This window comes from Leptonotus elevatus, chromosome 7 (assembly GCF_054856555.1).
Source record: "Leptonotus elevatus isolate MCC_2025b chromosome 7, RoL_Lele_1.0, whole genome shotgun sequence".
Classification (NCBI taxonomy): Eukaryota; Metazoa; Chordata; class Actinopteri; order Syngnathiformes; family Syngnathidae; genus Leptonotus; species Leptonotus elevatus.
In genome coordinates, this window is record NC_141245.1 from 16,199,517 (window position 1) to 16,224,512 (window position 24,996).

The window sequence follows — 24,996 nt, forward strand, 5'->3', positions numbered from 1 at the left end:
TTCATTAAAACTTCATGACATGATCCACATGCTGACATTAATTCAATTAATTAGCTTAATCTGTGTCAGTGTTGTTTTAATAATATTCCCATATGGGCAATGATTACTTCAATGTATGCACGTCTCATTTCACAAGGTTACTACTGTAATCTCAGGCTGAGTCCAGCCAATGGCTCATTGCTGAGGCTCTGCCCGAAAGGACATTACTGCCCTGCAGGCACAAGCATGTCCAAGCAGCACCCTTGCCCCATAGGCTCTTTCAACCCAAGCCAGCACGCGGACAGCCTTTCAGGCTGCATGCCATGTCCGAGTGGACAGTACTGTCCTTCGCTAGGACTTTCAGAGCCGGCAGGTTTGATCAAGGATGATTGCTACACTGTATAATGTATATCTGCATTGGTGGATGGTTATGTTCCTTTTTCCCCGACACCTATAGGACCATGCTTTGCTGGTTTTTGGTGCAAAGGTGGCGCAACCTCTCCAACACCATTGGATGGATTTTCTGGTTCAAAATGTCCTCTTGGTCATTACTGCCCAGCAGGTGACTAGTTCATACTGTATGTACAATATGTACAATGTGATTGACAAAAACAACAGACCGCGTCTGAAACGAAGTGCTGTATACAAAACAAAAAGCAAACCTAAGATAAGCAGTACAACTAATGGATGGATGGATATAAAGCAAATGTGCACAGGGATGTAATTTCACATTCCACAGCCCAGGCGCACTGAGCAGTCATTCGTGGCCATGTAGGTGCCCGCCACCTCCCAACACACAACCGTCCCACTTTGCAGTGGTCAGATACCCAAAGGGTGGTGCTGGACATTCTTTCAGTCACAGTCCTTACATTTTTGGAGCCTTAAAATTTCAAGTACAGTCCCAGGGTTTCGATGTAGCGCAGATGCAGCTTGTTTTACTAGCTAATGTAACCAAATGTATGTTGCGTGCAGTTAACATTCTGCTCCGTTCTAGTCTAAGGCCACTACTGTTTTATTTATGCTAATTACCATCTGGTGGCCTCAGGGATTTTCTGACAACATTTATCTACTTTTAACACTGCTTTCTCCAGATTAATATGTTTACTTAGAGGGGAAGCACTGACCGTTTGCTTTCAAATTAGGCCCCCCCCCTTAACTACTGACTGTGGCCTCAAAGTTAGTTTTCCTTTCGGACACATTATTACAGGTTACATCGATTTTGTTGCTCTTATTCCAGCTTAAAGTGCAAAAGGTATAACAGGACATTTATGGTGCATTCAAACAATAAGTCTAGTTTGGATTTGTACAATTTTAGTCAACTTCTAGTCTTCTCTTACAGGTACTACTGCTCCTATGGAATGTCCCATAGGCAGCTGGTCAAACAGCACAGGCCTGCACACACATGAGGACTGTCAAACCTGTCTTGCGGGATTTTACTGTGACAGAGCTGGGCTAAGTTTCCCTACTGGACGCTGCATTGGAGGGTACTTACTACTTACTAGGGGTGTTAGAAAAAAATTATTTGGCAATATATCGCGATATAACAGCGCGCAATTCTCGAATCGATTCGCTATGCGGCCAAATCGATTTTTAAACATCAATTTTTTATGGGAATATTCAACATTTGTCTGACTTAGGGTTAGGATTCACACATTAAGCATGGAAGAATGTTATATTAATGGAACATTAAGCCTTAATATTTAGTTTCAGTGCTGTTCAAACATGAAACAGACTGCAACCTGTTTGTTAAATGCAGTGCAGTGGCTCAGTTATAAGCCTGAATTTTCAGATAAATAAATACATTTTCATACAAATCTTACATGTGCATGTATAAGTTTACTGATTAGTATTTTCAAAATTTGAGTAAAAAAAAAATCGCAATGATCAATTTATAGATTCGTATCAGGATTAATCGAATCGAATCGTGACCTATGAATCGAATCACCAGGTACTAGGCAATTCACACCCCTACTTCTTACTATATACTCTGCTTTGTATAAATAGTGTCAAAAGTCAAGATGGAGTACAATTAACTTTTTCCATTTTGTTTCAGGTATCATTCAGACAGATTTGAGGCCGTCACCATATGACAGCTATCTTAGGCGTTGCAATATCAGTAAGCATATTAGTCCTTTGTTCATGACTCGCCACATCCAACTTTTTGGACATCATAATCTTCCGCTTGAAGCCTCACAACAACCTTCGGGGACAGACAAACTTTTCACCAGGCAGAAATTTTGCAATGCCGGTCCAATGTCAATTGGCAAGCCAAGGGCAAGGGCATACAGTATGATATGCTTATAAAAACTGCAAAACCTAAGCTGTCAAATTTCTGATGGCCTTACGCCTGTTTCAATGATAACTGAAATGACTTTTTTGTGTATAGTGAATTTTGGAACACCCTGCATAATGCTCATCATTTTTCTCATTTTATGTAGGTATTATTGTCTTGGAGGAGCTGTCACGCCCACTCCTACCGATGGAATGACAGGAGGACCTTGTCCTGAAGGCTCCTATTGCCTGGAAGGATCCGCTGAACCAATACCTTGTGATCCGGGAACCTATGTTGCTGTTACACATGCCACTAAGTGTGAGACCTGTCTTCCAGGCTCGTACTGCGTGACTGGCACTTTGCATCTGTGCCCTCCAGGTTTGATACGTTTAACAGTCCTATTAACAGTACTGTATACCACAGGCCTGTAGCCTGGCAGAATGAGCCTAAATGTCGCTGTCTGATTTGTTTAATTGAAAAATCATGTTACCAGGCGATACTGTTTTACTACAAGTTGTCAATAATTTGCATTTCAAGCACACACATGTCTTAACCAGATGTGATTTTAAATATGGGCAAAATACGTGAAACTGGGATAGGCTCCAAAACAAAGAAAAAACTAACTTTTTTCACTTTAGCATTTTGCTTCATGTTTTCACCTTTGGTAGAGGTAAAAACATAATAAAAAGACTTAACTGAAGATTTACCAAGAGCCAAGAAGCACTGTTGTGCTAATCCAGAAAGCTAATACAACAAAAAGCAAATATTTGAGAATGTTCCTACATCGTCCCTGGTGACAACATACCCGTACATCATATTGGCTGATGAGACGGCAGTTCTTGGAGGCTAAATATTGAATGGTGACACAGGACTGCTTTGCAATCAATAGCTGAACACAATGTTTTTGTTCCCTCCAGCTGAATGACCAGGGACCTCGGCACTGGTATACTTGCCTATGACGTTTCTCTCCTTTTGAAAGTTTGAATCCCACTCCATCAATATACATGAATTTGTGGGGAACTTTAATCCAAAAGGAACTTGCATAATTATAGTGTTTAAAATAATTGTATTTATTTTTTACATTTTGTACCAAAAAATAAATGATCGTCCTAATCGTGATTTCAATCATTACCAAAATAACCATGATTAATATTTTCTTCATAATCGAGCAGCCCTACTATACTGTTCTGTTTAAGTCCTTGTATTTGTTTTGCAGGCTTCTACTGCCCTGAAAGAACTGGCTTTGACTTGAGAAGCTGTCCAGAGGGAACGTACGGTCCTGCTCCGGGATACTGGTCTGTCTCTCAGTGCAAGCAGTGTGATGGTGGCCATTACTGCTCCTCCACAAATGGCACAGCTGTCAGTGGAGCGTGTCAGGAAGGATATTACTGCTTACGTGGAAACACCGTTCCTCGACCCGTCTCGCAGGCTGCAGGTAAACAAGCACGCAGGATGTGCTGCTCGTTTATAATCTGGCCACTCGCTTGACACTTCTATGGCAAAGAATCTCCATCAATGGTCCTGTTTTGAGATGTGTGTCAAAATTCAACCCTTTTCTCCTCTGTGTGACTCACCAGGAGAGGGGGGGCCCTGTCCTGTTGGCCATTATTGTCCCCAGGCCACTATCCATCCTCTGCCATGTCCTCGTGGTACTTTCTCTAACCTCACCAAATTAGCCTCCCAGGTGACTTTTGTTAAAAAACACTCTAATGTGTCAGCAGCTCCTTCTCCTAAAGATGTAGTAGGATTAGGATCAGTGTTGGTAACGTTATTTAGAAAGTAATTAGCTATACTTAGATAATCATTACATGCTCAAAAAAGTATCTGAGTTAGTAATTGAATTACTTCATAATAAAAGTAACTCATTACCAGGGAAAGTAACTCTTTTCACTACTTTAAATTTTTTTTACTCTAAAATAATTACGTTTTTTTTTTAAATATTATATTTATATTATTATTATGTTTTTTTAATATATATAATAAATTCAAATTATGTCCAGGCCATATAGGGTGTTTTAATTGATTTTTGTGAATTTTATGATTGTGTTCAAAATGCACTATAATTAGTAGAAAACTTTAAAAAAAAATTCTTTAATGAATGCAATTTTTGTCCTTACCCTATAGATAGATCGCTTCATTAGCTAGCTAGCTATATTCTATACCAAAATAAAGGAAACATCCATACTGTATGTAGTGGGCCAGCTGATACAATCATATATTAAATGCAGTCATTGAGAGAGCCCATGCAACTGGATTTTTTTAAAATTTTTAATTTTTTTTATTGTTATTACATCATTTATCAATTTCTGACTGAAAACATTGTGTCCCTGTGCGGTATTACATGCTTGTCCGTTATTGTTATTGTAAATCAATACTTTGTATCCTGCAGCTGTGCCTCACCACGTCTGTACATCACTTACAGTAATTAACGGTTTTATTTGTGGCGGATAATCAATATATAATCCTTGATGCATGTTAGCATGAGGAACACTTGCTTTATCATTAGGTCTTCACTCTTCTTCTTCCTTTTTTTTTTGTGTGTCCCACTTGTCTCCTCTCAGGAGGATTGTGAGCCGTGTTTCCCTAGTTACTACTGTGATGCTGCTGGCCTCTTGGCGCCTTCTGGAAAATGCTTGGAAGGTTTCTTCTGCACTAGGGGTGCGGTTCGACCAGACCCACCTTCGGGAGAAGACGGTGGCGGACTGTGCCCAAAAGGTGATCAACACAAATGAGACAGCTGTGTTTAATTTTTGTGAAGTGGAGAATGCTGCATACACCAGATAGACTGATTATCGTCACCAATATTTGGCATTTTAAGGAATATCAGTATTTGTTTTTGTTTATTGTCTAAGAAAAAAAAAAAAAACATAAACAATTTGCAAATCTGCAAATTTGTTCAATAAACATATGCTTTAAGATATTTCAACAAAGTTAAGAGTTGGAATTAGTATTTTTTTTTAAATGTGACACCAATATTTTTACTGAAAATTAATATCAGCTAATAATCGGTATCGGTATCGGTATCGGACCTGGGAAAAAAATAACATCGGTCTTACCATATGTTTAGTGTCCAGTTGCTCACTAAATAAAATAAAATAAAGCTGGATTCACACGTACCAACAATTGAGAAAATATTAAGCATTATCACGCCCTTCCAATCAAAGTCCCCAAAGGCTTGTCTGAAAGATGTTCTTGAGCAATTAGCCTGTTGTATGGAGTCGAGTATTACGACAATAGTAAATGTTAACCAGTGTCTGTTCTGGTCAACATTGTCAATCCAGGCTGCAGGAAAGTTGTAGCATCAGTGGAAAACCTTCGACTGAACCTTTTAATCCTCAGAGATTTACATTTGTTCCACAGCACATAACAAGCCTTTCTACGCATGTCACAAAAGGAAACAAAGGCAAATGGAAACTGTAAGGAAAATAATTTAATTTGGAATTTACATAAACCCAGCGCAAGCCTGCTCAGCCCGTAAACAAAGCTCTTCTTCAAGTTAATAGGCCTAAACATGGAATAACTGCTGTGTTGACAATGGAAATCGAAGCGCATCTTCTGCGGATTGTGAGTGTCTGCGCTTGTGTGCTTAAGTGTGCGTCTCTTTCATGACACCGGTGGACACACAACTAGGTTATTACTGCTCCGAGGGCTCCGCGGCTCCTCAGCTCTGCCCCCGGGGAACCATCAGCACAGAGGACGGCCGAGCCAGCTGCAGCGCCTGTCCCCAGGGGTAAACCTGCTAATGCAAGACATACACAGTCACTGTAAACACATATTTGTGCAATGGATTATGGGAATGCTGTTAATGATGGAACAAAACTATGTTGCACATGACTTATTAATACAATATTTTATTTGGATAGGTTCTATTGTCCTAGAAGCAGTAACGGATCATTCTACGAGTGTCCATTGGGTCATTACTGCCCAGTTGGGACATGGTCCAAATTCCTCTACCCATGTCCGGCTGGGTCCATCAATCCCTTCACTCAGATGGCAAAGGCCCAGGATTGCGTACCATGTCCGCCAGGTCAACACACACTTTTTTCTTAGCTTTATTTTAGTTTTGAATGTTGAAATCGCATTCAATAGACCTACTGTAGTGGATGTCCAAGTTCAAGTACAGATTACAGACTATTGTTCTCCAGCGCGGTAATCGTCTTTGTAATGTTAAAATGTTTCATGCACCTCTTGCAGGTGCTCTTATGTTTGTTTCTGTGCATCTCCTGTATGTGTTAAAACGTTTTCCTGCTCGTGTAGGTTTGTTCTGTGCATCGCGTGGGCTGGCTGTTGCATCAGGCCAATGCAAAGCTGGTTATTACTGCACCTCCGGGGCTTGGTTGTCTACACCATCTGATGATGGTTTGACAGGTGACCATTGTCCTCAGGGCCATTATTGTCCTCAGGGCTCCTCGGCCCCAGTACCTTGTCCCGTAGGACATTACAGCAACCAAACCAGGAACAGTCAAATATCTGACTGCCTGCCATGTCCTTCAGGTCAGCACTAATTAATTAATGAATCACATTTTGCAATAATTAGTCTTTTAGTTGACAGAAGATACGTCTGCTCTCCTATTAGGGTTCCTCTGCACCACCAGAGGGCTCTCTTTCCCTTCTCTCATGTGCTCAGCAGGGTTCTACTGTCCGAGCCACAATGCATCAATACCTTGCCCTTCTGGAAGCAGATGTCCAGCTGGATCTCGCCAACCAGTACCCTGCTTGCCAGGGACCTTTCAAAATCTACCTGGGCAAGTAAGGAAGATGTTGATTAATACTATAGTTGTGACTTTCAGAAGAAAAACTCACACTCCTCAAACAGTCTTATAACACCTTTGAGGCACGTTAGCACCCGAACTGGGGATTGTTATGATATGATATGATAAAATTCTCCTTTTCTTTTTGCCACAGGGAATTGTATTTTTCTTTTAAAACAAGATGTGCATTATTGTGGCTATAGTTTACAATGGTGTAGTTACTGCAATACATCATATTGACAAGTAATTTTATTTCCTATAGTTTAGGCACATAAGAGAAAAAAACCCACAATATTAAAAAGCTTCTTGTTAAATTATGATTACCTGACAGATTCAATCAAAATGGAGCATTATTAGTTAGTAAAAGTGACATTTTAATACAGTCTTTGTACTGGATCTCACCATGTTCTTCAGATGAGTGCATATAACCTTTTAAAATCCTTACAGCATAGTTAGATGTTTTAATTGCGTACTCAGGAAAATGTTACAGTTCCCTTGAAGTGTTGGAGCATTTGTGTGTGCACCACAAAGTTTATTGTTCACACCTACGAAACAAGGCTCCGCCTCTGTTGGTTGTTGTAAACATCTGCTCATTGTCGTAATATTTTCTCCAAATATGAATTTGCAAATTGCCTCTCCACAGGCCGAGTGTGTTACATGCCCAGCGGGATTTTACTGTGCCGGCTTCATGGATGTCCACGCAGGCAATATGCCCCGAATTCACACTCCCACGCTGTGTCCTAAAGGGCATTATTGCCCACCAGGTAGGACACCAGCTATTTTGACAAAAGTACTGTATTATCAGACTATGCGGGACACAAGTTATGGCCACAAGCTCAGCTATAACAATAAAGTATTTCAATGCTTGGGTTATGGTGGTCAAATTTATTATGTATTTGTTCCCTCTAAACAGGTGGCTGTATCAGTTAACAGCTCATTATTTGACAAATGGTTGTATCGGAGTGTATTCAAGATAAAATGGTCTTTTTGAACTCTTCTGTGATGCGCGGTCCCCGACCATCTGTACATATGATATGCTATTTGTCCACAGGGTCACCGTCTGGTGTAGCATTCCCCTGCCCAGCTGGTACCTTCAGTGGCCATATGGGCTTGTCCACTGAGTTGGGCTGTGAAGTCTGTTCTCCTGGAGCGTACTGTGCCTCCTCTGGACTGGAAGCCCCCACTGGGCTATGTTCTCCTGGGTAAGACTGAGCCCGCTACTTAAAAATAGGGTCCGACGGATTTCTGTTCTAGTTTGTAAACACAACATTCAAAACTGAAGCTCCTCACATCTGGCTAAATGGTTCACGCCCCCTGCTTATGACAGCAACTCAGCCCAGCACCAGCCGGGGACAGCAGCCAATCAGGAACAATCACAAAACCAGTTCACCAATCAGGAGCGGGGGTTCGCACAGCTGAATTTGCATATGCAGATAAGACACAGGAATCAAACACACAAGGAGAGTGAAGACGTAGGCAAGCCCAAGCGTCGCTGCCCAGAAATGTCCCAAACAGGCCAAAACAAAATAAAAGGCCAAAATTTAGGCGGGGAAGATGGTCGTTAAGGACAAAATCACCATCACACATTAACAGAAGCCCAGAGACGCCGATTGAGACAGATTTAATTTGTATACACCTAGCATTTTTTTCATTTTTTGGGGGGGGGAAATCCGTTGGACCCTACACTTAAAGTCTTGTCATAGTTTAAAACATTTGTTAGAAACCAAATGGTACTGGCAGGACTGTTTTAGAGCACCTTGTTGTTGTCCATAAATGTGCAAATGTCACACAGAGAAAGGCAAAAATATATAATATAAAGCTAAACTAAAATTTTGATTTGACAGCCCACATGTGGAGCTGGCGCGGCAACGTTAGAGTGTCTTGTTGTTGGCAGTGAGTGTGTGCATCACTCGGGGGAGAGAATGCAGAAGAGGGAGGGGGAGGAAACTACATGATTGTTCATTATTTTGAAGCTACATTGCATTTACTTAGACATTCTTTTAATCAGTCAAATTGGGAAGGTTTGCAAAAAACACCTCTTGTGTAAAGTTCTGTGTAAAAAATACATTTGTTTTTCACTACAAGGACTTGTAATTGAGTCACCATTTGAGCCCAGTTTTTCTATTTCCCTTTTAACAGGTTACATAAATACTAAATGGCTAGAAACTTTGATAAGCACTGAGTACATAGACAAATCGTATGAACTTTACAGTATCTCATTAGTTGATTCCATAACAATTTGTCTAAATTGTAAAGAGACCTTGTGGACACACCGTAATTAAATGTCACCTGTGCTTTCACAACTACACTTCCTTCGCCTACCCCATCTGTTCTTGTCCTCTGCTTTAGTTACCTCTGCATCCACAGGTCTGTCTCTCACCAGCCTGAGGACGGCCCAACTGGGGGGCGGTGCCCTGCAGGGTCCTACTGCCCAGAGGGTACCAGCATTATGGTTGCATGTCCTGCAGGCACTTTTAGCTCCATAGAAGGTGACTCATTCCACACAATTATTGTGAGGGAAATTTTCCAGAATAGGCTGCTTCATGTGATTAGATAATCATGTTTTTGTTGTTGTGAAACAGCATAGGATTCATCAGCCAAGTACACTTTTCAGTAATTTAAAACTCTTATGAGTACACGGCAGCTCATGCTTTTCTGTTCTGTATATGTGACAGACACAGCTGTTGTTTTAGTCGGAAGACATTGTACAATATGCAAGTTCTCCTTTTTCTTCAAAGTAAAGCTGTTGTCTTTTTTTCACTGTTTAGCAATAACGAAATTGACTGCACAATAAATCCAATATAAAACCCGTGAGTGTAGCACAAACCCAACACTGCTCATCACCAAAAAAACACACCATATGCCTACAGTGTAGCATGGTGGGGGCAGCATCATGCCTTAAGGCATAGAGCTGGGACCTTAAATAAGATGGAGGGAATTTTGAGCAGTTCTAAATCTGAATAGCAGTCAATGTTGGCACAAAACGCCTAGAAACAAAAAAAGTGTGACTGGCTAATAATGATCACAGGGGTGTGTTGATGTCTTTGGATCCACTGTATAGTAGTTGAACGACAAACTAGGAGCTAATAGCACCTGGACAGAGATATAACAGGAATAGTTGGACACACACTAAGGAAAATACTCCCCAAAAAAAGAATGATACAACTTTTGAATATAAGGTAATAAACATCAAAAATAAAATTTAAAAAAGTAATCCATATTCATGTTGAAACTGAAACACTAGTCTATATTAAATAATATATTTAATATTTCTGATACAAAATTGTGTTTGTTCAAGGTGCAACGTCTGCGGATGACTGTCAGCTTTGTTTGCCTGGTCATTACTGTGCCCAAGCTGGCCTCTCGTCCCCCTCTGGACCCTGCAAGTCTGGATTCTACTGCACGGAAGGTTCCATAACTGCCACACCACTTGTTAACATTACAGGTAATGCCAATGTGAAAACATTTTTGCCATACCCATTTAAAATACTACTACTATACTCTTACGTCATCCTGTTATTTTCAGATTATAGCATTTCCTTTTCAATTCTAAAACAAGCCTCAAGTTAAAGATTTTTTGTTTTACCTCAATATAAATGCGATTGTGGTGTAAAATTGTGCCTTAATTTGTAAATCTTTCTTAAAGTCCCTGTTAAAAAAATAAAAATGTCTGAGCGTGTTACATGCCCAGCAGGATTTTACTGTGTTGGTTCCTGGATGCTCTTAGTCACATAACTACATGTGTGAGCCACAAAAATATATCCGCTTAAAGCCACTCTTCTCTCTGTGAAGTGCATGCACTTATGGCCAACAACGGGCCACTCTGAGGCAGTTATGCCAGCGCACTATCCAGAATCCTACTGATCAGATCTAAATATTGCATTTTAAACATAAAAAGAAAAAAAACTTTTATTGCTGATTTTTTTCCTTTCAAACCAATGGCCATTGATTTTGACTTGATTGCATCAGCAAATCTCCACGCTTCATTGACCAGTCCACGCTACTTCTTCTAATGAGGCTGTTTCCCCTTTAAATGACTAACCAAGGGCTTTCACTTTTGAGTTAATATAAAGAATAAAGACATCTGACAAAGGTTTATTGTCTCGGGTACAGGAGGCGGTGTGTCTCTATTTGCACTTCCTGGTGAATCAACCCTGTGTCAGTTCCATGGAGCCGTGTGTCCTGCTGGCCACTATTGTGTTGAAGGGAGCATGAAACCAAGCCCTTGTCCCCCAGGTACAAAACCAACATCACCTAAGTGGCTACGAAATCTAATTATTGTGAACCGGTATCAGAAAGCTGCTATCAAACGATTTTTCTAAGCCCTTGTCAATTCTCCAATAGACTTTTGGTTTGTGGGTGACAGCTTGCTTTTAACTACATTGGCTCCATAGGTGATGTACAGTGCCATAAAGCCCCTAAGGTACAGTAGAATACCGTAATGTATTCTGAATTCTAAAAGGAGGCTGTAAAACCTAATGGCAGTCCAATAAAACTGCCACAATGGTCGGTGGACTGCTTAACCAAGTGAATCAATGTGGTCATTTTGCAGACCCATACAATGTAATGCTAATGCAATATTGTTATGTGCATGTGTGCATGTTGTGACCCATAGTACATAACCATTTACCTGATAGGCACTTTCCAAGGGAAGGTGAGGGCTGAGTCGGAGGCCGACTGTGACTCTTGTTACCCAGGGTCCTACTGCCCATCTTGGGCGCAGACCTCTGTTGACTTCCTCTGTCCTCCAGGTTGGTTCTGTCCATTGGGGTCCGTGTCTGGACATCAGCCAGGTACATATGTGCATTAACACTTGTTGTACATTCTTTTCTTTTCTTTCTTCTTTTTTTTACTTTTTGAACTCTGAACTTTTCTGCCCAATTGTGTTTTAAGATGAGTCATAGTTGCTTTACAAACTGCAATGCATCATTCTGAAATGTGTTCCTAATTTGGTTAATCCCATGAGAGAGACAATCCTGTGTAATGCAACACTGTAATTTATAATTTCAATAATAAACATATATTTTAACCACCAACATTGGTCACAATATGTTGAGTGACAGTGTTTAACTTGCAATTGTAAAAAATAAAATAAAATAAAAATACATAGGCCATAATTTTATGTAGACTCAAACTCTATTATAAAACCTTTAATGTCTTTATTGGCCTAACTAAAAATGAGTTAATGATTGTATTCTAAAATTATCCATCCATCCGTTTTTCTAGAGAAGTACACCATGGGTACGCCATGTATTGGCCGCCAGTCAATCAAAGAACACATCAAACCATTCACACTCATATTCATGACTATAGTAAAACAAAATAAAGAAAAAACTACTCACACTTTTCACATATAATGGAGGGAACAAAATGTTTGATAGGTATTTCTCTAATTGTGATTTATGAAGCCTTTCTTCACTCGTACAGTGGATTAAAATTTCCACATTGTTCAAATGCCAGGTCCTTGTGATCCCAAAAAATGTGACCAGGATCAGTAATTTCACATTTTTTCCACCATTAATGGAACCTATAACCTGTACATGTCAATATATGTTTTTAACCTTTTCAAGAGGGGAAGTAAAAATTAACATCTGAAATACTGTGGTTGCACAAGTGTGCACACCCTCTTATAATTGGGATGTTGCTGTGTTCACAATTCACCAAACACATTTTATGATGATAAATATTGAAAAGGAGTCGGTGCACAACCTGCCACCATTTAAAGTACTTGTGATTAACACCAAATAAATGTAAGAAGTTGTAGAAGTTGCTCAGATGTATTATTTTTTTTGCATTCTAAAATATGGATGACCGTTGGTGGTGTGGTAACACTAAGACTGTGTTTCAAACTGTTATTAATTCCTTCCACCCTGTTTACGGCTCTCTACCTTGGTTTCATTGGACCATAACAAAATCTTCTTCACACGTGAAAACATGAGTTATTGCCTGTTGAAACCAAGATTGACCTTTTTGGCCGTAATTCCAAAAGGTATATTTTCTAATTTTCACAACATTTTCTTTCATTTGTCAGTGAATCTTAATGATGAAATTAAGGCATATGGTAGGAGGCAGCAGGCGATTATCTATGAAGGGGTACAAATAGGCGCTGACTCAGATTAGAATTTGTTCTCATCAACATGTGGAGGCGGACTGTTAATGTAGATTACACTGACATCCAAAGATTCTTTGAAATGATTTCTCACCACCTTTGCACCCTTTTCCCCAAGAGTGTTTTGCTAACTTGGGCATGAAATGAACCAGAAGCTATTAATAGTCGTCAGCTCATTGCTGACAGGGCGCCTGCTGCAGAGCGTCCTCACCTTGCCTCCCTCAGGATTTCTCACACAGGACAGTTTTTTATTTTGTCTCCATTGCTTTGTTTCCATGGTACAGAGGGTGGGGTTAGAAGTACAGGGCCCATGCTATCTTACAAAGACAGTTCCACACATCACAACGTACATAACAGAAACGATAAAACACCAGATGAGCTTTTTGATCTGATTTGGCCACAGGATGTCAGTGCCCGCCTGGCCACGCGTGTCCATATGGTAGTGCTAAACCATCCATCTGTGGCCCAGGAGCTTTTCAATCTTCATCTGAACAATCTGCATGCAACAGCTGCCCACCAGGTAGAGTAGTTAACAAAAACATCTGCACTCTCCCTTTAGTGAAAACCAAAGTGAAGCTTATTAAAGGATACCATTTTGCCCAGGTTTTTACTGCGCAGAGGCTTCTTCAGTGCCATCCCCCTGTCCGATGGGCACTGTTGGTCCATCACCCGGTGGGACTTCCCTCAATGACTGCACCCCTTGCCCACGAGGTGCCTTCTGCAACAGCACTGCTCTGACTGAGCCGTCTGGAGCCTGCAGTCCAGGTCTGACACCTCATCCCCCATGGGGAGATCCAGGGAATATCTCTGATCGCTGGGATTATCTCTAATTGTAAATAAGAGACCTTCACACAGACTGTTTTGCTCTGTATTAAATATAAAATAACAGTAACATTTTGGTCTCTCAGAAGAAAAAATCAGTCACACTCTGATGTATATATTTTGTGTTGGACACTTTTACACGCAGGAAAGGAGATATGTCAGAGGGAAATGCTGCACTTCTGTAGTGGGTTGGAGGGTTGGTCAAATGCAGACTAGCATATTGACACCACCTAGTTGTAATTATTTTTTGTCTGCAGGTGCACACAAATCATGTCCCTCCAGTTCCACAACTCAGGGCCTGACAGATTTAACAAACAAATACACTATAGGTCAAAAGTAACCCAAATATGGATCAAAAATGGACCGATCCACTTTATGGGTCAATTTGACCCAACTTTCTGGGTTATTTTATAGAAAGTAACCCAATTTCTTTTTACCCAAGTAAAGTAACCACTTCATGCCTCCAATTGTCTGATCTCAAATTCACTTTACGGGACTCTAACCCTAAACTTATTGTTCACAGTTGAAAAGAAAATAATACATTTAAAAAGTGGTAGTGTTTTTGTTACGGGGAGAAGTAAACAGGTGACTCAGACTCCCATCAGACTTGATGATATCTGGTAGTCTGTTTCAGATATACGGAGCATAGGTACTGAATGTTGATTCACCGTGTTCTGACTGGGGGCACAGAGCAGATCTGCACCCGATACTCTGCATAACAGCAAGTGGCCAAGTACTTTGGTTGAATAACTTTACACCATCTGTTAGATACAATTTATAATATATATATATAATAATATAATATAATTCCTTAATCTGCACAGTTTAAAAATTATCATTAGAAGAGATATCGGATTTGAACAACTGTCATTTGGTTGGTCATAGTTTTTCAAGCATTATGGTACTACATCACTGATGCCTAAGTCTAACTACATTTTCTCTTTCTACCACAGGGTATTTTTGTTTACTTGGGTCCACGGAGTCGTCCCCTGTCTCCCAGTCTCATGGAGATATTTGTCCCCCTGGACACTTCTGCCCTTGGGGTAGTAAATCACCCAAACCCTGTCTTGGTGGCAGCTTCCTTCCTGAGCCAGGCGCTTCCTCATTGTCTCAATGCCGACCTTGCCCACCTGGGAAATACTGCCTCGGCCCCGGAGCCTCACAGCCTACAGGTGAGGGGATTACACATTCCGCCGCAACAGTCATTCACTATTTCATCTGTTTGTAACCAGTTCTTGTCGCAATGCATCACACTAGCCACGTTACAATCTTAAAAATTGCTTTGGTTTTCTTAGTGTTAACGAAATTATTGTTATTAAGAAAACCTCTTCTTGTCACAGGTTTGTGTTCTGCGGGGTTCTTTTGTACCCTAGGTTCAGAAAGTCCAACAACACGAGCCAACTCCTTTCAATTCAGCTGTCTTCATGCAATACTTCAGGAAATGTACCTCATGAAGATGGACAATGTGTCCTGGATGTACAACATGTCATGCTTCCACAACTCCTGCAATCCTGGTAAAATATGTCAATCAGTACTATGATGAGAGTTGGGGTCACCGTTCAACCTCAAATTTTACTCATAAAAATAGAAATCATTTTTTCAAGATTCAAACTGTCGGCTTTAGGAAAAATGTAGGCAGGGAAGTCAACCCCCAAAAATTATTTACAATAATACGTAATATGCCATTCATGGCTTACCCATCTTCTGAAGTTGAGTCGTGATTGGTCGTTGCCTAAGCCTTGAACTGTGATGTTATTTTCAATCAACACCAAGTGGCAAAATGGCCACCCTCTGAGACATATGGATTTTGCTATACTCATATCCCTTAGACTAGTGGGGGCACATATAAGATATTATTGGAAAGAAAAGTTTTGGGTTGACATCCCTCTTTAAATCATTTGTAAATGTAAGTGCAAACAACTGCTCTTCGCATAGCAAGTTCATATAGTAAAAATGCTAAAGAAAAGTTCTGATGCATTTGGTGATGCCAGAGTCTTACGTTTTGAATTCAATCTGATCATACCAATTAGTTTGGAATAAGCAATAAAAACAAATAAAAAACAGCAACACAGAAAAACTTAGTCATCAGAAGGTAAGCTGGCATCTTGTGGACATGTTAGTGGTTTAAACAAAAAATTAAAACAATTTTGTGAAGGTGAATTTTACAGTCTTCGGGCAATTTGTTTTTCAGGAATTCCACTGCAATTGCTTCTTTTACATATAGACAATTGGGCCACAAAGAAATGGTATTTCGGTATGACATTATCAAATAATTCCATTGTTACCCTCTTGTCTCTCTGCACTTTATTGTAAAATTATCACCAAAAAAAAGAGTTCAACTCACCATATAAAGAAGAACGGTTCCTCTTTGCTTTATTGCCGACGAGACAACACATTACCTCAAACATTTTTCATGTTGACATGTTCTATTACAGAGGGAGACTCCAAGTGGGTCAAACTGGATACGCAGTCAGATTCCCACCATATTGTTACTCACTCACCGCTACACCTCAAGAGTCCACATTATGGGAAATGTGCCACTTTTAGAGGAGATGTGTGCCCCAAGGGTGGGTAAATCTCAACCTTGGACTGCATGGCTTTACCACACACACACACACACACACACACACACACACACACACACACACACACACACACACACACACACACACACACACACACACACACACACACACACACACACACACACACACACACACACAAATGTTTCATTCCCTGTGCAAGGACAGTAGTCCCACAAACTGTAATTGCTATGACATATGCCTGATTTCCCCTGGAGTGTCTAGTCACTTCATCATGTTTTTATTTGTTTCAAAAATAAACCGTGAACAATGTTTAGAACATGATAGATTATCAACAGACTTGGAGAAAATAAAATATTTGTAGGAAGCCTTGATTTTCCACTCAGGAATTGAGTTGATGGGGTGAAGTGCTTGTAAATTTGACTGAAATGAGGAGCAATTTAAAAGTCTTGGAGCAAATTCATTATTCTGCTAGGACTGCGTAGGAATCTAGTAAAAGTACAGACATAGATGTGCCTCACATGACCTATATAGTCTTCTTGATAAAGTTCAGTGATAATTTTCTACTGCTTTTCAGGTTTTTATTGTCCTGTGGGTTCTGCCTACCCCCAACCTTGTGAGACGGGCTTTTACTGTAACCAAATTGGTCTCGAAGCCCCAAATGGACCCTGTGCTGCAGGATACTACTGCCCGAAAGGTTCTGAAGACTCCAATGCCTCCCTTTGCCCTGCAGGTCACTACTGCCCATCCGGAACACCTCTTCCTCTGCCCTGCCCTCTTGGAACAATACAGAGTAAGATGTGAACAGTGGACCCTCCAAAAGTGCTACATTTGAGAGATAACAAAAATGTCAGGCAAAAAAAATTGAAATTTACACTAGAAGGTGCAATGGTAACTACACGGAACCAGTACTGGAACTTATTACGACATAGAAATTGACAGATGGACTTAGTCATTCGCAGATGAGTTAGTTTTTTTTCAATAGTGTGGGGTAGTACGAAACCTGACTATTGTTTGTTCCTGAAACCTTTTTGGATTTTTGGACACCACCAATCTGACCAGACAGACCCAAATGTATTGTGATGGTCTGCTAGGGATGTCTGGCAGAGTTCCCTGTCAAAAGGAGTTTGAACTCCCACCTCCAACAGTAGTTCAACCAAGACCTTGGGGAGGTGGGGGCATTTAGGCTGAGAGAGCGATGTTCCATTGGACTCTGCCAAGACTGCCTTTTGTCACGGATTCTGTTCATAACCTTCATGGGCAAAATTTGTCAACAAGGGTTGAGGTACTGCGGGTTGGCGGCTTCATCTATGCTTTTCGAGCGTGTTTAGTAATGTTAAAAAGTTACTTAAAATGTTACTTATACAGTTAATAAAGATTTCATACTGGCAAACCTTTAGCCCAGGGTAAATGAATTATGAAATAAGTAAAAAATTCCGCTGTTGTGGCAAAATTGTTGTTGTTCCGACATCTAACAATTTAAGTTAACTCATTCACTGCCATTGACGGCTATAGACGTCAAACATTCATTTGAACTATTTCTATTAGTTTAACATTTTTTTCTACTTTGTTAACAAGAGTGTGAAAACCTAGAATTTTTTTTATTGTACATTTAGAAAAGATATACAATTTGTGATTAATCGTGAGTTAACTAGTGAAGTAATGCGATTAATTACAATTTAAAAAATTAATCACCTGACGCCCCTAATTTTTAATAATCTTTTCTTTTCTTTATTTAAATCGCGTCAGGCGATAAAACAATTTCAATTGTAATTAATCACATGACTTCAATAATTAACTCACGATTAATCACAAATTTTCTATCTGTTCTAAATGTACAATAAAAAACATTTATTTTTAAGTTTTCATACTCTTATTAACAAAAGTGGAAAAGGTGTAAAATTAATAGAAATAGTTCAAATGAATTTTTAACGTCTGTGGCCGTCAATGGCAGTGAATGTGTGAAGAACCATCACAGAAACGATAGTGTTCTTCTTTGTACTTGGAAAATGCCTTTGCTCATTGTGCATGTATGATTGTAGACTAAAATCTCATTCTGCTTCCTTTCAAAGAAAGTGATCCCATAATGCACCACTTATTCGTTAATTATTGATGAATGAGCAACAAGACACAATGCTAAGATGAAATGCAACACCTAATCCTCTTTGCTGCACTGCAATGTCCTTATGGGAACTTCTGTGTGCCTTTTACAGCTCAGTAATACAGAAGAAAATGAAAACTTTCTCTCCTGCGGGCACTTATGAATCATTTCAGTCACAAAGTGGTTTAATCATGTACAGTAATTGTAATCTTGTCTTGCGGCAAATTGCTGGAAATGTATTCCATTTTGCCTTCATATGGTTATGTATTAGAAACTTGAATTCAGCTGAAAGGATCGCTACTATATATGATAATTCAATAACATTGTTTAATAATCCAAAAATATGTTCTACTCGACAATTACACTTGTTTAAACGTGTACAATTCTTTTCTGTGTAATAACATTCCTTCCAGACTCCGGTGGCGGGTTCTCGGTGGAGTCGTGTCGGCCGTGTCCCGCGGGTCATTACTGTCATCAGAGAGGCTCGAGCGAGCCAAGTGGCCAGTGTGCAGACGGCTACTACTGTCCTCTGGGACAGAGCTCGGAGAGGCCACAACAGCATGTCTGCCCAGTGGGACACTACTGTGAGAAGGTCAGACAAGCAGTGTCCAGAGTCCTGCAGCTATTGTCACTCATCACTGTTAAATAGTGTGTGAGGAATCATGGGTTCTGTCATGTCAAGTTAGTACATCGCTGCATACCACATGACCATTGACTCGCTGGAGGCTGTTCTCATGTGGTGTGTTATAATGAGAATTTAAAGGGTAATTGCACAGTATTGATGGATAGATCAGTGATTGCCAACCAGGGTGTCGTGAGAGATCATCAGCTCTGGAAATGATCACATTTTGTGTACTTTTTCCCAAAATCATGACTTATTAATTGCAAATGTATGTCTGTTTCTTTATCTATGCTAGCTGTCATGCCATTGATACTGTAGAATAAGTCATGGCTTCCTGCGAGTATGTCAACTTTGTGTTTAACTAAACAGGCCCAGATTTCAGAGCGGGTCAATTTGTGTGTGAATTTTGACATAATTATCCTCATTTTAGTATTCATATTTCTGGTGACAATTTTGTTCGGGTGTGTGCAGTTTGATTTTTCTAATGCAAAATGGTAGCATGGCAAGGTTGGTAAACACTAAGATAGATAGATACACAGTAGATGTATGTACTATGGTACCAACAAAGAACAACACTGAGGAGGATAAAAATACATTTTATTAAATCTAATTGTGCTCCATATTTATATTTTTACAAGGAGTGCAAAGTTGGATGCATAATATTATAAACATTGATACATAATGACATAACGATGCATTTAATTGTAATGTAATTTTCTGTCATTTAACAGCTGTTTAGCTGTGTTAAGTTAGGGAAAGAAAAATGATTCTCAAACTGAGGTGAAAAACTAATTGCAGTCTGCTATAATAATTACACACAAAAAAATTACACACAAAAAAATTTCCCCAGTGTGACTCCCCATCTATCCATCCCCCCCCCAAAAAAAAGAAAAAGTGTGCAGAGGAGTAGTTTCTGCAATTTTGAGTGAGTGTTGAAAGGTTTGCGTGCGTGGTTTAAAAATTTTGGTGTAGACTGCTTTGGCATGCTTGATCCTTTCTTGTTCCAACATGGACTTTATATTTAATACAGAGTAGTGATTCATTTGTCGAAATAAGTGAACTGGTGAGTGCTGGGGTTTTTTTTCTGCCTGACTGTGCCCCTGCCGTGTCACTCTTCAGGGCTTAAATGAAAATGATGCTTTTCTACATTATAATTCTGCCTAGCAACAAGTGGCTACACAAATTGAGTCTATGTTGCTGTGCTGGCTTGCTAGCTACAACTGTCTGTGTGATTTTAATATAATTAAATATGTAAATAAATGAAATATAATATAATAATATAAAATAAGTAATGATCATCATCATTGTGTGTGGTTGATGACATTATCCGTATCGTTCCATTGGTATTAAGGGATGTGGCCGCCTTCCTTTGAACCCTTGCATCTCAGGAACTACTGGGTCAATTTTCACAAAATAGGTATTGGTGAAAAAGGGAAATCAACAATGATTCCAAATCTGCAATCATTTAGAACCCTTTTGACCCTTTCTTTTAGGAAATGGAACTTGTGGCTCATGTGACTTTAACAAAAACTTTCATGAAATGTAATCGCTCACGTAAAAAAAAAAAAAAAGATTTCAGAGATATAAATTGGTCATTTCAGGGCAGTGTGGAACCAACACCTTGCCAACCAGGCAGCTACCAGTTCAGACGGGGCCAGGGCAATTGTGAGACTTGCCCTCCTGGTTTCTACTGCCAAGGTCAAGGTTAGTTCAAAGGCAACTTAGCAGGAAGTTGGTCATCTAAATGCAAAAAGGGTGTTATGTTTCATTTACGTGTAAATCAGGAACTTCCTATGCACTTCTCTGCGAGAGAGGCTATTACTGTCCGAGTGAATCAGCAACTCCACGCCCCTGCCCAGGGGGCTCCTATGGAAATCTGACAGGCTTAATTGAAGCTTGGCAGTGCTCCTTGTGTGACCCTGGAATGTACTGCCGAGGATCAGGTGCAATGCGTCCACAAACTGACATTTGTGCTGGAACTTTCTTGGTAGATGAGTCATAAAAGCAATGTATCAATAATACATGTGCATTTTTTTTCTTCAGGGAGGACTTTTCCCAGTGGCTCGTGCGCTGCGGGGTTTGTTTGTGCTGGGGGAGCCTCTGAACCGTCCCCAGTGGACAACGTGACTGGCTTCCTGTGCCCTCTTGGCTTCTTCTGCTCTGCTGGGACTTTGGTGCCACAGCCATGCCCCAAAGGAACATTCAGGTTAATAATTTGCAGTGTACTGTATTAACATTCAATATTTGCAAGGCTTTCAGGCTCATGAATAATGTCTGCCTAATTTTAATGAACCATAGGTACATCTCAAGAAATTAGACCACCATGGGAGAGTTCATTTATTTCAGTAATTCGATTCAAAAAGTGAAACCCATATACTGTATTATACAAGTCAATAAAAATGCAGCAACATATTTTCAGACGGTCAATTCCTACCATACTTGTCTATTAAAAATAATCTGTCATTTAACGTAACAGTGAACAGAGTGGGCTGATGGATGAATCTCAGTGTCGTAGTTGCAGCCCAGGCTTCTACTGCTCAGAGACAGGCTTGTCAGCAGTTTCTGGACCCTGCTTAGCTGGTATCAACATTGAAATTCCCTAATTAGGTCATTGAAGGCAATGCTTAAGAAAGTATTTGATAAACACTTTTTGCTCCAGGGTTCTACTGTCTCGAGGGCTCACAGACCGCTGCGCCAATATCAAGTTTATCTGGAGGTGTTTGTCCAGCAGGCCACTACTGTGCGGAAGGCAGCAATGTCCCCTCACCCTGCCCGACTGGCTCGTTCCGAAATGAGACTGGAGGAAAAGGCAAAGACGACTGCAAGCCTTGCCTTCCTGGTAATCACATAACATTCTTGTAGTGTCACTTTCCTCTCCTATTAATTTTCAACCGCCTCTTGCCAGGCTTCTACCAGGATTTCTCAGGTCAGACTGAGTGTAGGCGCTGTCCTTCCGGCTTCCACTGTGAGACCCTCAGGCTAAGCTCAACCAGGGGGAGTTCTTCTGGCCTATCCAGTCCTTTGCCCTGTCCTGCTGGTTTCTTCTGTCCCAGGGAGAGTCCAGATGGCCGGCCTGTTCCCTGCCCCAAAGGCACATATGGGCCCAGTCAGAGTCTCACCTCTGAAGGTAAACCTAATTTTGAACGTGAGATGAGGAAAATAATTGGGACACGTCTCTAAGTTGATGATTAGCTTTAGAATGCTAGCTAAAGCTGTCGGTTGCTTGTGTTTACAGGTCAGTGCTTAGCCTGTCCTACAGGTCTGTTCTGTGGGTCTGAAGGTTTATTGGAACCCTCTGGATGGTGCCTCAATGGGTTTCTTTGCCTAATGGGAGCCTCACTTCCAAACCCCACTGACAACACTACTGGGTCTCTCTGTCCTCCTGGCGGGTTTTGCCAACAGGGGCTTAAAGCAGGTAAAGTTCACTGGAAAGAATCTTATAATGCATTACTTCTTATAATGCCTCACATTGTGCTGTAGGTGACTGTTGGTCTGGGTTTTATTGTAACTGGGGCTCGAGCAAGGCAGATCAGACTCCGTGTCCGGCTGGTTTCTTCTGTCCTCGTGGAACATCAGCCCCCATTCCATGTCCTCCTGGAACATTTAGCTCCATTACAGGCAACTCACACCTGAGCAACTGTACTGAGTGTACTGCTGGATACTACTGTCAAGGTAGGAAACATGGTGCAATGTGCAAATTTTTATTTTCCTTTGTTAAGATATGCAAATGCGCGCTTTGTGGATAGAAGTCATGGGACACACCTGTGACATCAACAGGACATCCAAAGTCAAGCAGTAATATAGTACATTAAAATACAGTAAATAATTAAATGAAACCTCTCTTCCTCTTATGGATTAGCCTTATCTGACACCACATTTGACTGTGACACAGTGTAAAGAGCCTTATCTATTCAAATCCAGAAATGTGAGCTGATCGAGTGTCATCACGTCTCATTTTGTTTTAGATGTGATTTGCTGTGCTTTGTGTGACTTCAGCTGAAGGTACTGTGCAGCCCACACTGTGTCGCGCTGGCTATTACTGTCCGCCAGGAATGGCACAAGGAATGGGCTTTCCCTGTCCAACTGGGACCGTTCAGAACCAGCTCGGTGCCTCAAGCCTTGACGCTTGCCTTCCCTGCCCTGCTGGTAATTGTTTAGTTAATAATACATTTACAGCATCTGAGCAATCTAGTGACATTTCATATAAAAGCTGCATTCAAAAAAAATCTGATCTATTTTGATTGACTATCAAAGAAACATTAATATTACAATAAGTTTATTGTTGGAGTTGGAGTTTGTGTCATTTTATTTTTTTTCAGCACAGCTATATCTCAAACCATCTTTCCACATTGAAATGAATAAAAATGCCATTAATTGCACCATCGTTTGTGTTCAAATATCTATATATTTTTGTGGTTACTATAACTAAAACAAAGCTATGTGGATGTTTTAAATAAGTGTTGTTTTCATCAATGATGACAATGATGAAATGATTTTGTTGACATTAACAGAACATGACTTGTTAGTCAAAATCCCTCAAAAGCAACACACAACAATAAAACACACGCAACTCAGTCATTACATTACAGTATCTGATAGTAAGGTTCACCAGATGTCACCTGGTGCTAATGGGCTGCTAGTTTAGTTGTGTTAACGTCAATTCAAGGCACGACTGTACAGTATATTGCTTACCTTATTTCAAGATTCAGTTTATTTTGGTCTCATTAGATTTTGCTGGTCTACTTTTGGGGACGATTGGTATATAATATCAATGTTCCCTAATAACATTTTGCTGTTCTTTTTCTTAGGAATGTTTTGCTCTCAGCCAGGTCTTTCGCATCCCACAGGATCATGTGAAGCTGGATATTATTGTCCCACTGGATCCACCAGCAAAAACTCTTCCGAATATCAGGTGGTGTTTTTCTTCTCCATAAAATGTAACATAGTGATCTAATAAATTATATGTCCTGTCCCTACTTCCAAAATAATTCTTGATATTTGCGTTCAATTTCCTTTGACATGAAAATCTGTGTTGTCAGGAAAAAAAACACATTCAATCTCCAGATATTATTTTCACTTTCCCCTGGGATGACCCCTTCCCTTTTCATATCATTACTTTTCTCCATTCACAATAGCAAATTAAATGTCAGATTTGTTTACAGCACATGTACAAATGGCAGTATTTTGGGAAAACTGGATTGTTTTTTTTTTCCATTTGCACAACCTTGTATTCAAATCTAATTATGAATTTAGTCTCACAAAAAATGTCATATTTCACTACATTACCTTTATAATACATCCATCATCAGGCATTTTCAGGAAGTGATGCTGGCAGTGGATATTATTCTGAATAAGTACAGCCATTCTGTGTGCTACAATACATCAATACATTCTAAATTGCTTTTGCTCTTCTCAGAGTAATTCTACCAGAAGCCATCTTTGTCCTTCTGGCTACTATTGCCCCGTTGGAACGAAAAATCCAATTCCGTGCCCTGCAGGCTCTCTATCCATCTCCCGAGGTCTAAAGGGGGTTGAGGACTGTCCCCCTTGCCCCCCTGGACGGTTTTGTGATAGGCCTGCAAGTACACAGCTCTCCGACGCTCTCCCATGTCATCCCGGGTAAACATCTCTTAAATGTTCTGTTTTCTGCTCACTTTGTCACTGGCAAATGAATTTTGACACATTGTTTGGCCTTAATATATAATTTAGAGAGATTTTTTAGAATGTTTTTTTCACCTCTGTCAAAAGAGTAGGCAGTTGTTTGTCTACTTTCTATTCTCTTGAAGATTGCAAATTA

General features: G+C 40.2%; 1 protein-coding gene across 11 annotated transcripts in view; it reads left to right on the forward strand.

Moving 5' to 3' along the window:
- LOC147171258 (uncharacterized) overlaps nucleotides 1–24,996 on the forward strand; it is a 64,448-nt gene that overhangs the window by 15,569 nt on the left and 23,883 nt on the right. For 8 of the 11 annotated variants that reach the window (XR_015095628.1, XM_086081284.1, XM_086081275.1 and 5 more), the window contains 35 exons: nucleotides 137–352; nucleotides 437–541; nucleotides 1,319–1,463; nucleotides 2,418–2,629; nucleotides 3,468–3,686; nucleotides 3,829–3,935; nucleotides 4,813–4,966; nucleotides 5,882–5,981; nucleotides 6,115–6,278; nucleotides 6,509–6,745; nucleotides 6,828–7,000; nucleotides 7,646–7,766; nucleotides 8,054–8,204; nucleotides 9,352–9,491; nucleotides 10,301–10,447; nucleotides 11,116–11,238; nucleotides 11,640–11,795; nucleotides 13,515–13,631; nucleotides 13,715–13,876; nucleotides 14,887–15,105; nucleotides 15,274–15,447; nucleotides 16,369–16,500; nucleotides 17,054–17,269; nucleotides 18,991–19,169; nucleotides 20,801–20,903; nucleotides 20,984–21,142; nucleotides 21,243–21,405; nucleotides 21,676–21,779; nucleotides 21,859–22,038; nucleotides 22,105–22,326; nucleotides 22,435–22,614; nucleotides 22,680–22,871; nucleotides 23,196–23,345; nucleotides 24,008–24,111; nucleotides 24,616–24,818. Coding sequence is in view for 10 of the 11 variants with exons in the window: in XM_086081284.1 (XP_085937410.1) it covers nucleotides 137–352; nucleotides 437–541; nucleotides 1,319–1,463; nucleotides 2,418–2,629; nucleotides 3,468–3,686; nucleotides 3,829–3,935; nucleotides 4,813–4,966; nucleotides 5,882–5,981; nucleotides 6,115–6,278; nucleotides 6,509–6,745; nucleotides 6,828–7,000; nucleotides 7,646–7,766; nucleotides 8,054–8,204; nucleotides 9,352–9,491; nucleotides 10,301–10,447; nucleotides 11,116–11,238; nucleotides 11,640–11,795; nucleotides 13,515–13,631; nucleotides 13,715–13,876; nucleotides 14,887–15,105; nucleotides 15,274–15,447; nucleotides 16,369–16,500; nucleotides 17,054–17,269; nucleotides 18,991–19,169; nucleotides 20,801–20,903; nucleotides 20,984–21,142; nucleotides 21,243–21,405; nucleotides 21,676–21,779; nucleotides 21,859–22,038; nucleotides 22,105–22,326; nucleotides 22,435–22,614; nucleotides 22,680–22,871; nucleotides 23,196–23,345; nucleotides 24,008–24,111; nucleotides 24,616–24,818 (5,629 nt within the window). In the remaining variant the exon portion in view is untranslated. The remainder of the gene's footprint in view (nucleotides 1–136; nucleotides 353–436; nucleotides 542–1,318; nucleotides 1,464–2,417; nucleotides 2,630–3,467; nucleotides 3,687–3,828; nucleotides 3,936–4,812; nucleotides 4,967–5,881; nucleotides 5,982–6,114; nucleotides 6,279–6,508; nucleotides 6,746–6,827; nucleotides 7,001–7,645; nucleotides 7,767–8,053; nucleotides 8,205–9,351; nucleotides 9,492–10,300; nucleotides 10,448–11,115; nucleotides 11,239–11,639; nucleotides 11,796–13,514; nucleotides 13,632–13,714; nucleotides 13,877–14,886; nucleotides 15,106–15,273; nucleotides 15,448–16,368; nucleotides 16,501–17,053; nucleotides 17,270–18,990; nucleotides 19,170–20,800; nucleotides 20,904–20,983; nucleotides 21,143–21,242; nucleotides 21,406–21,675; nucleotides 21,780–21,858; nucleotides 22,039–22,104; nucleotides 22,327–22,434; nucleotides 22,615–22,679; nucleotides 22,872–23,195; nucleotides 23,346–24,007; nucleotides 24,112–24,615; nucleotides 24,819–24,996) is intronic. The other 3 variants (XM_086081280.1, XM_086081282.1, XM_086081281.1) reach the window with 3 other exon arrangements.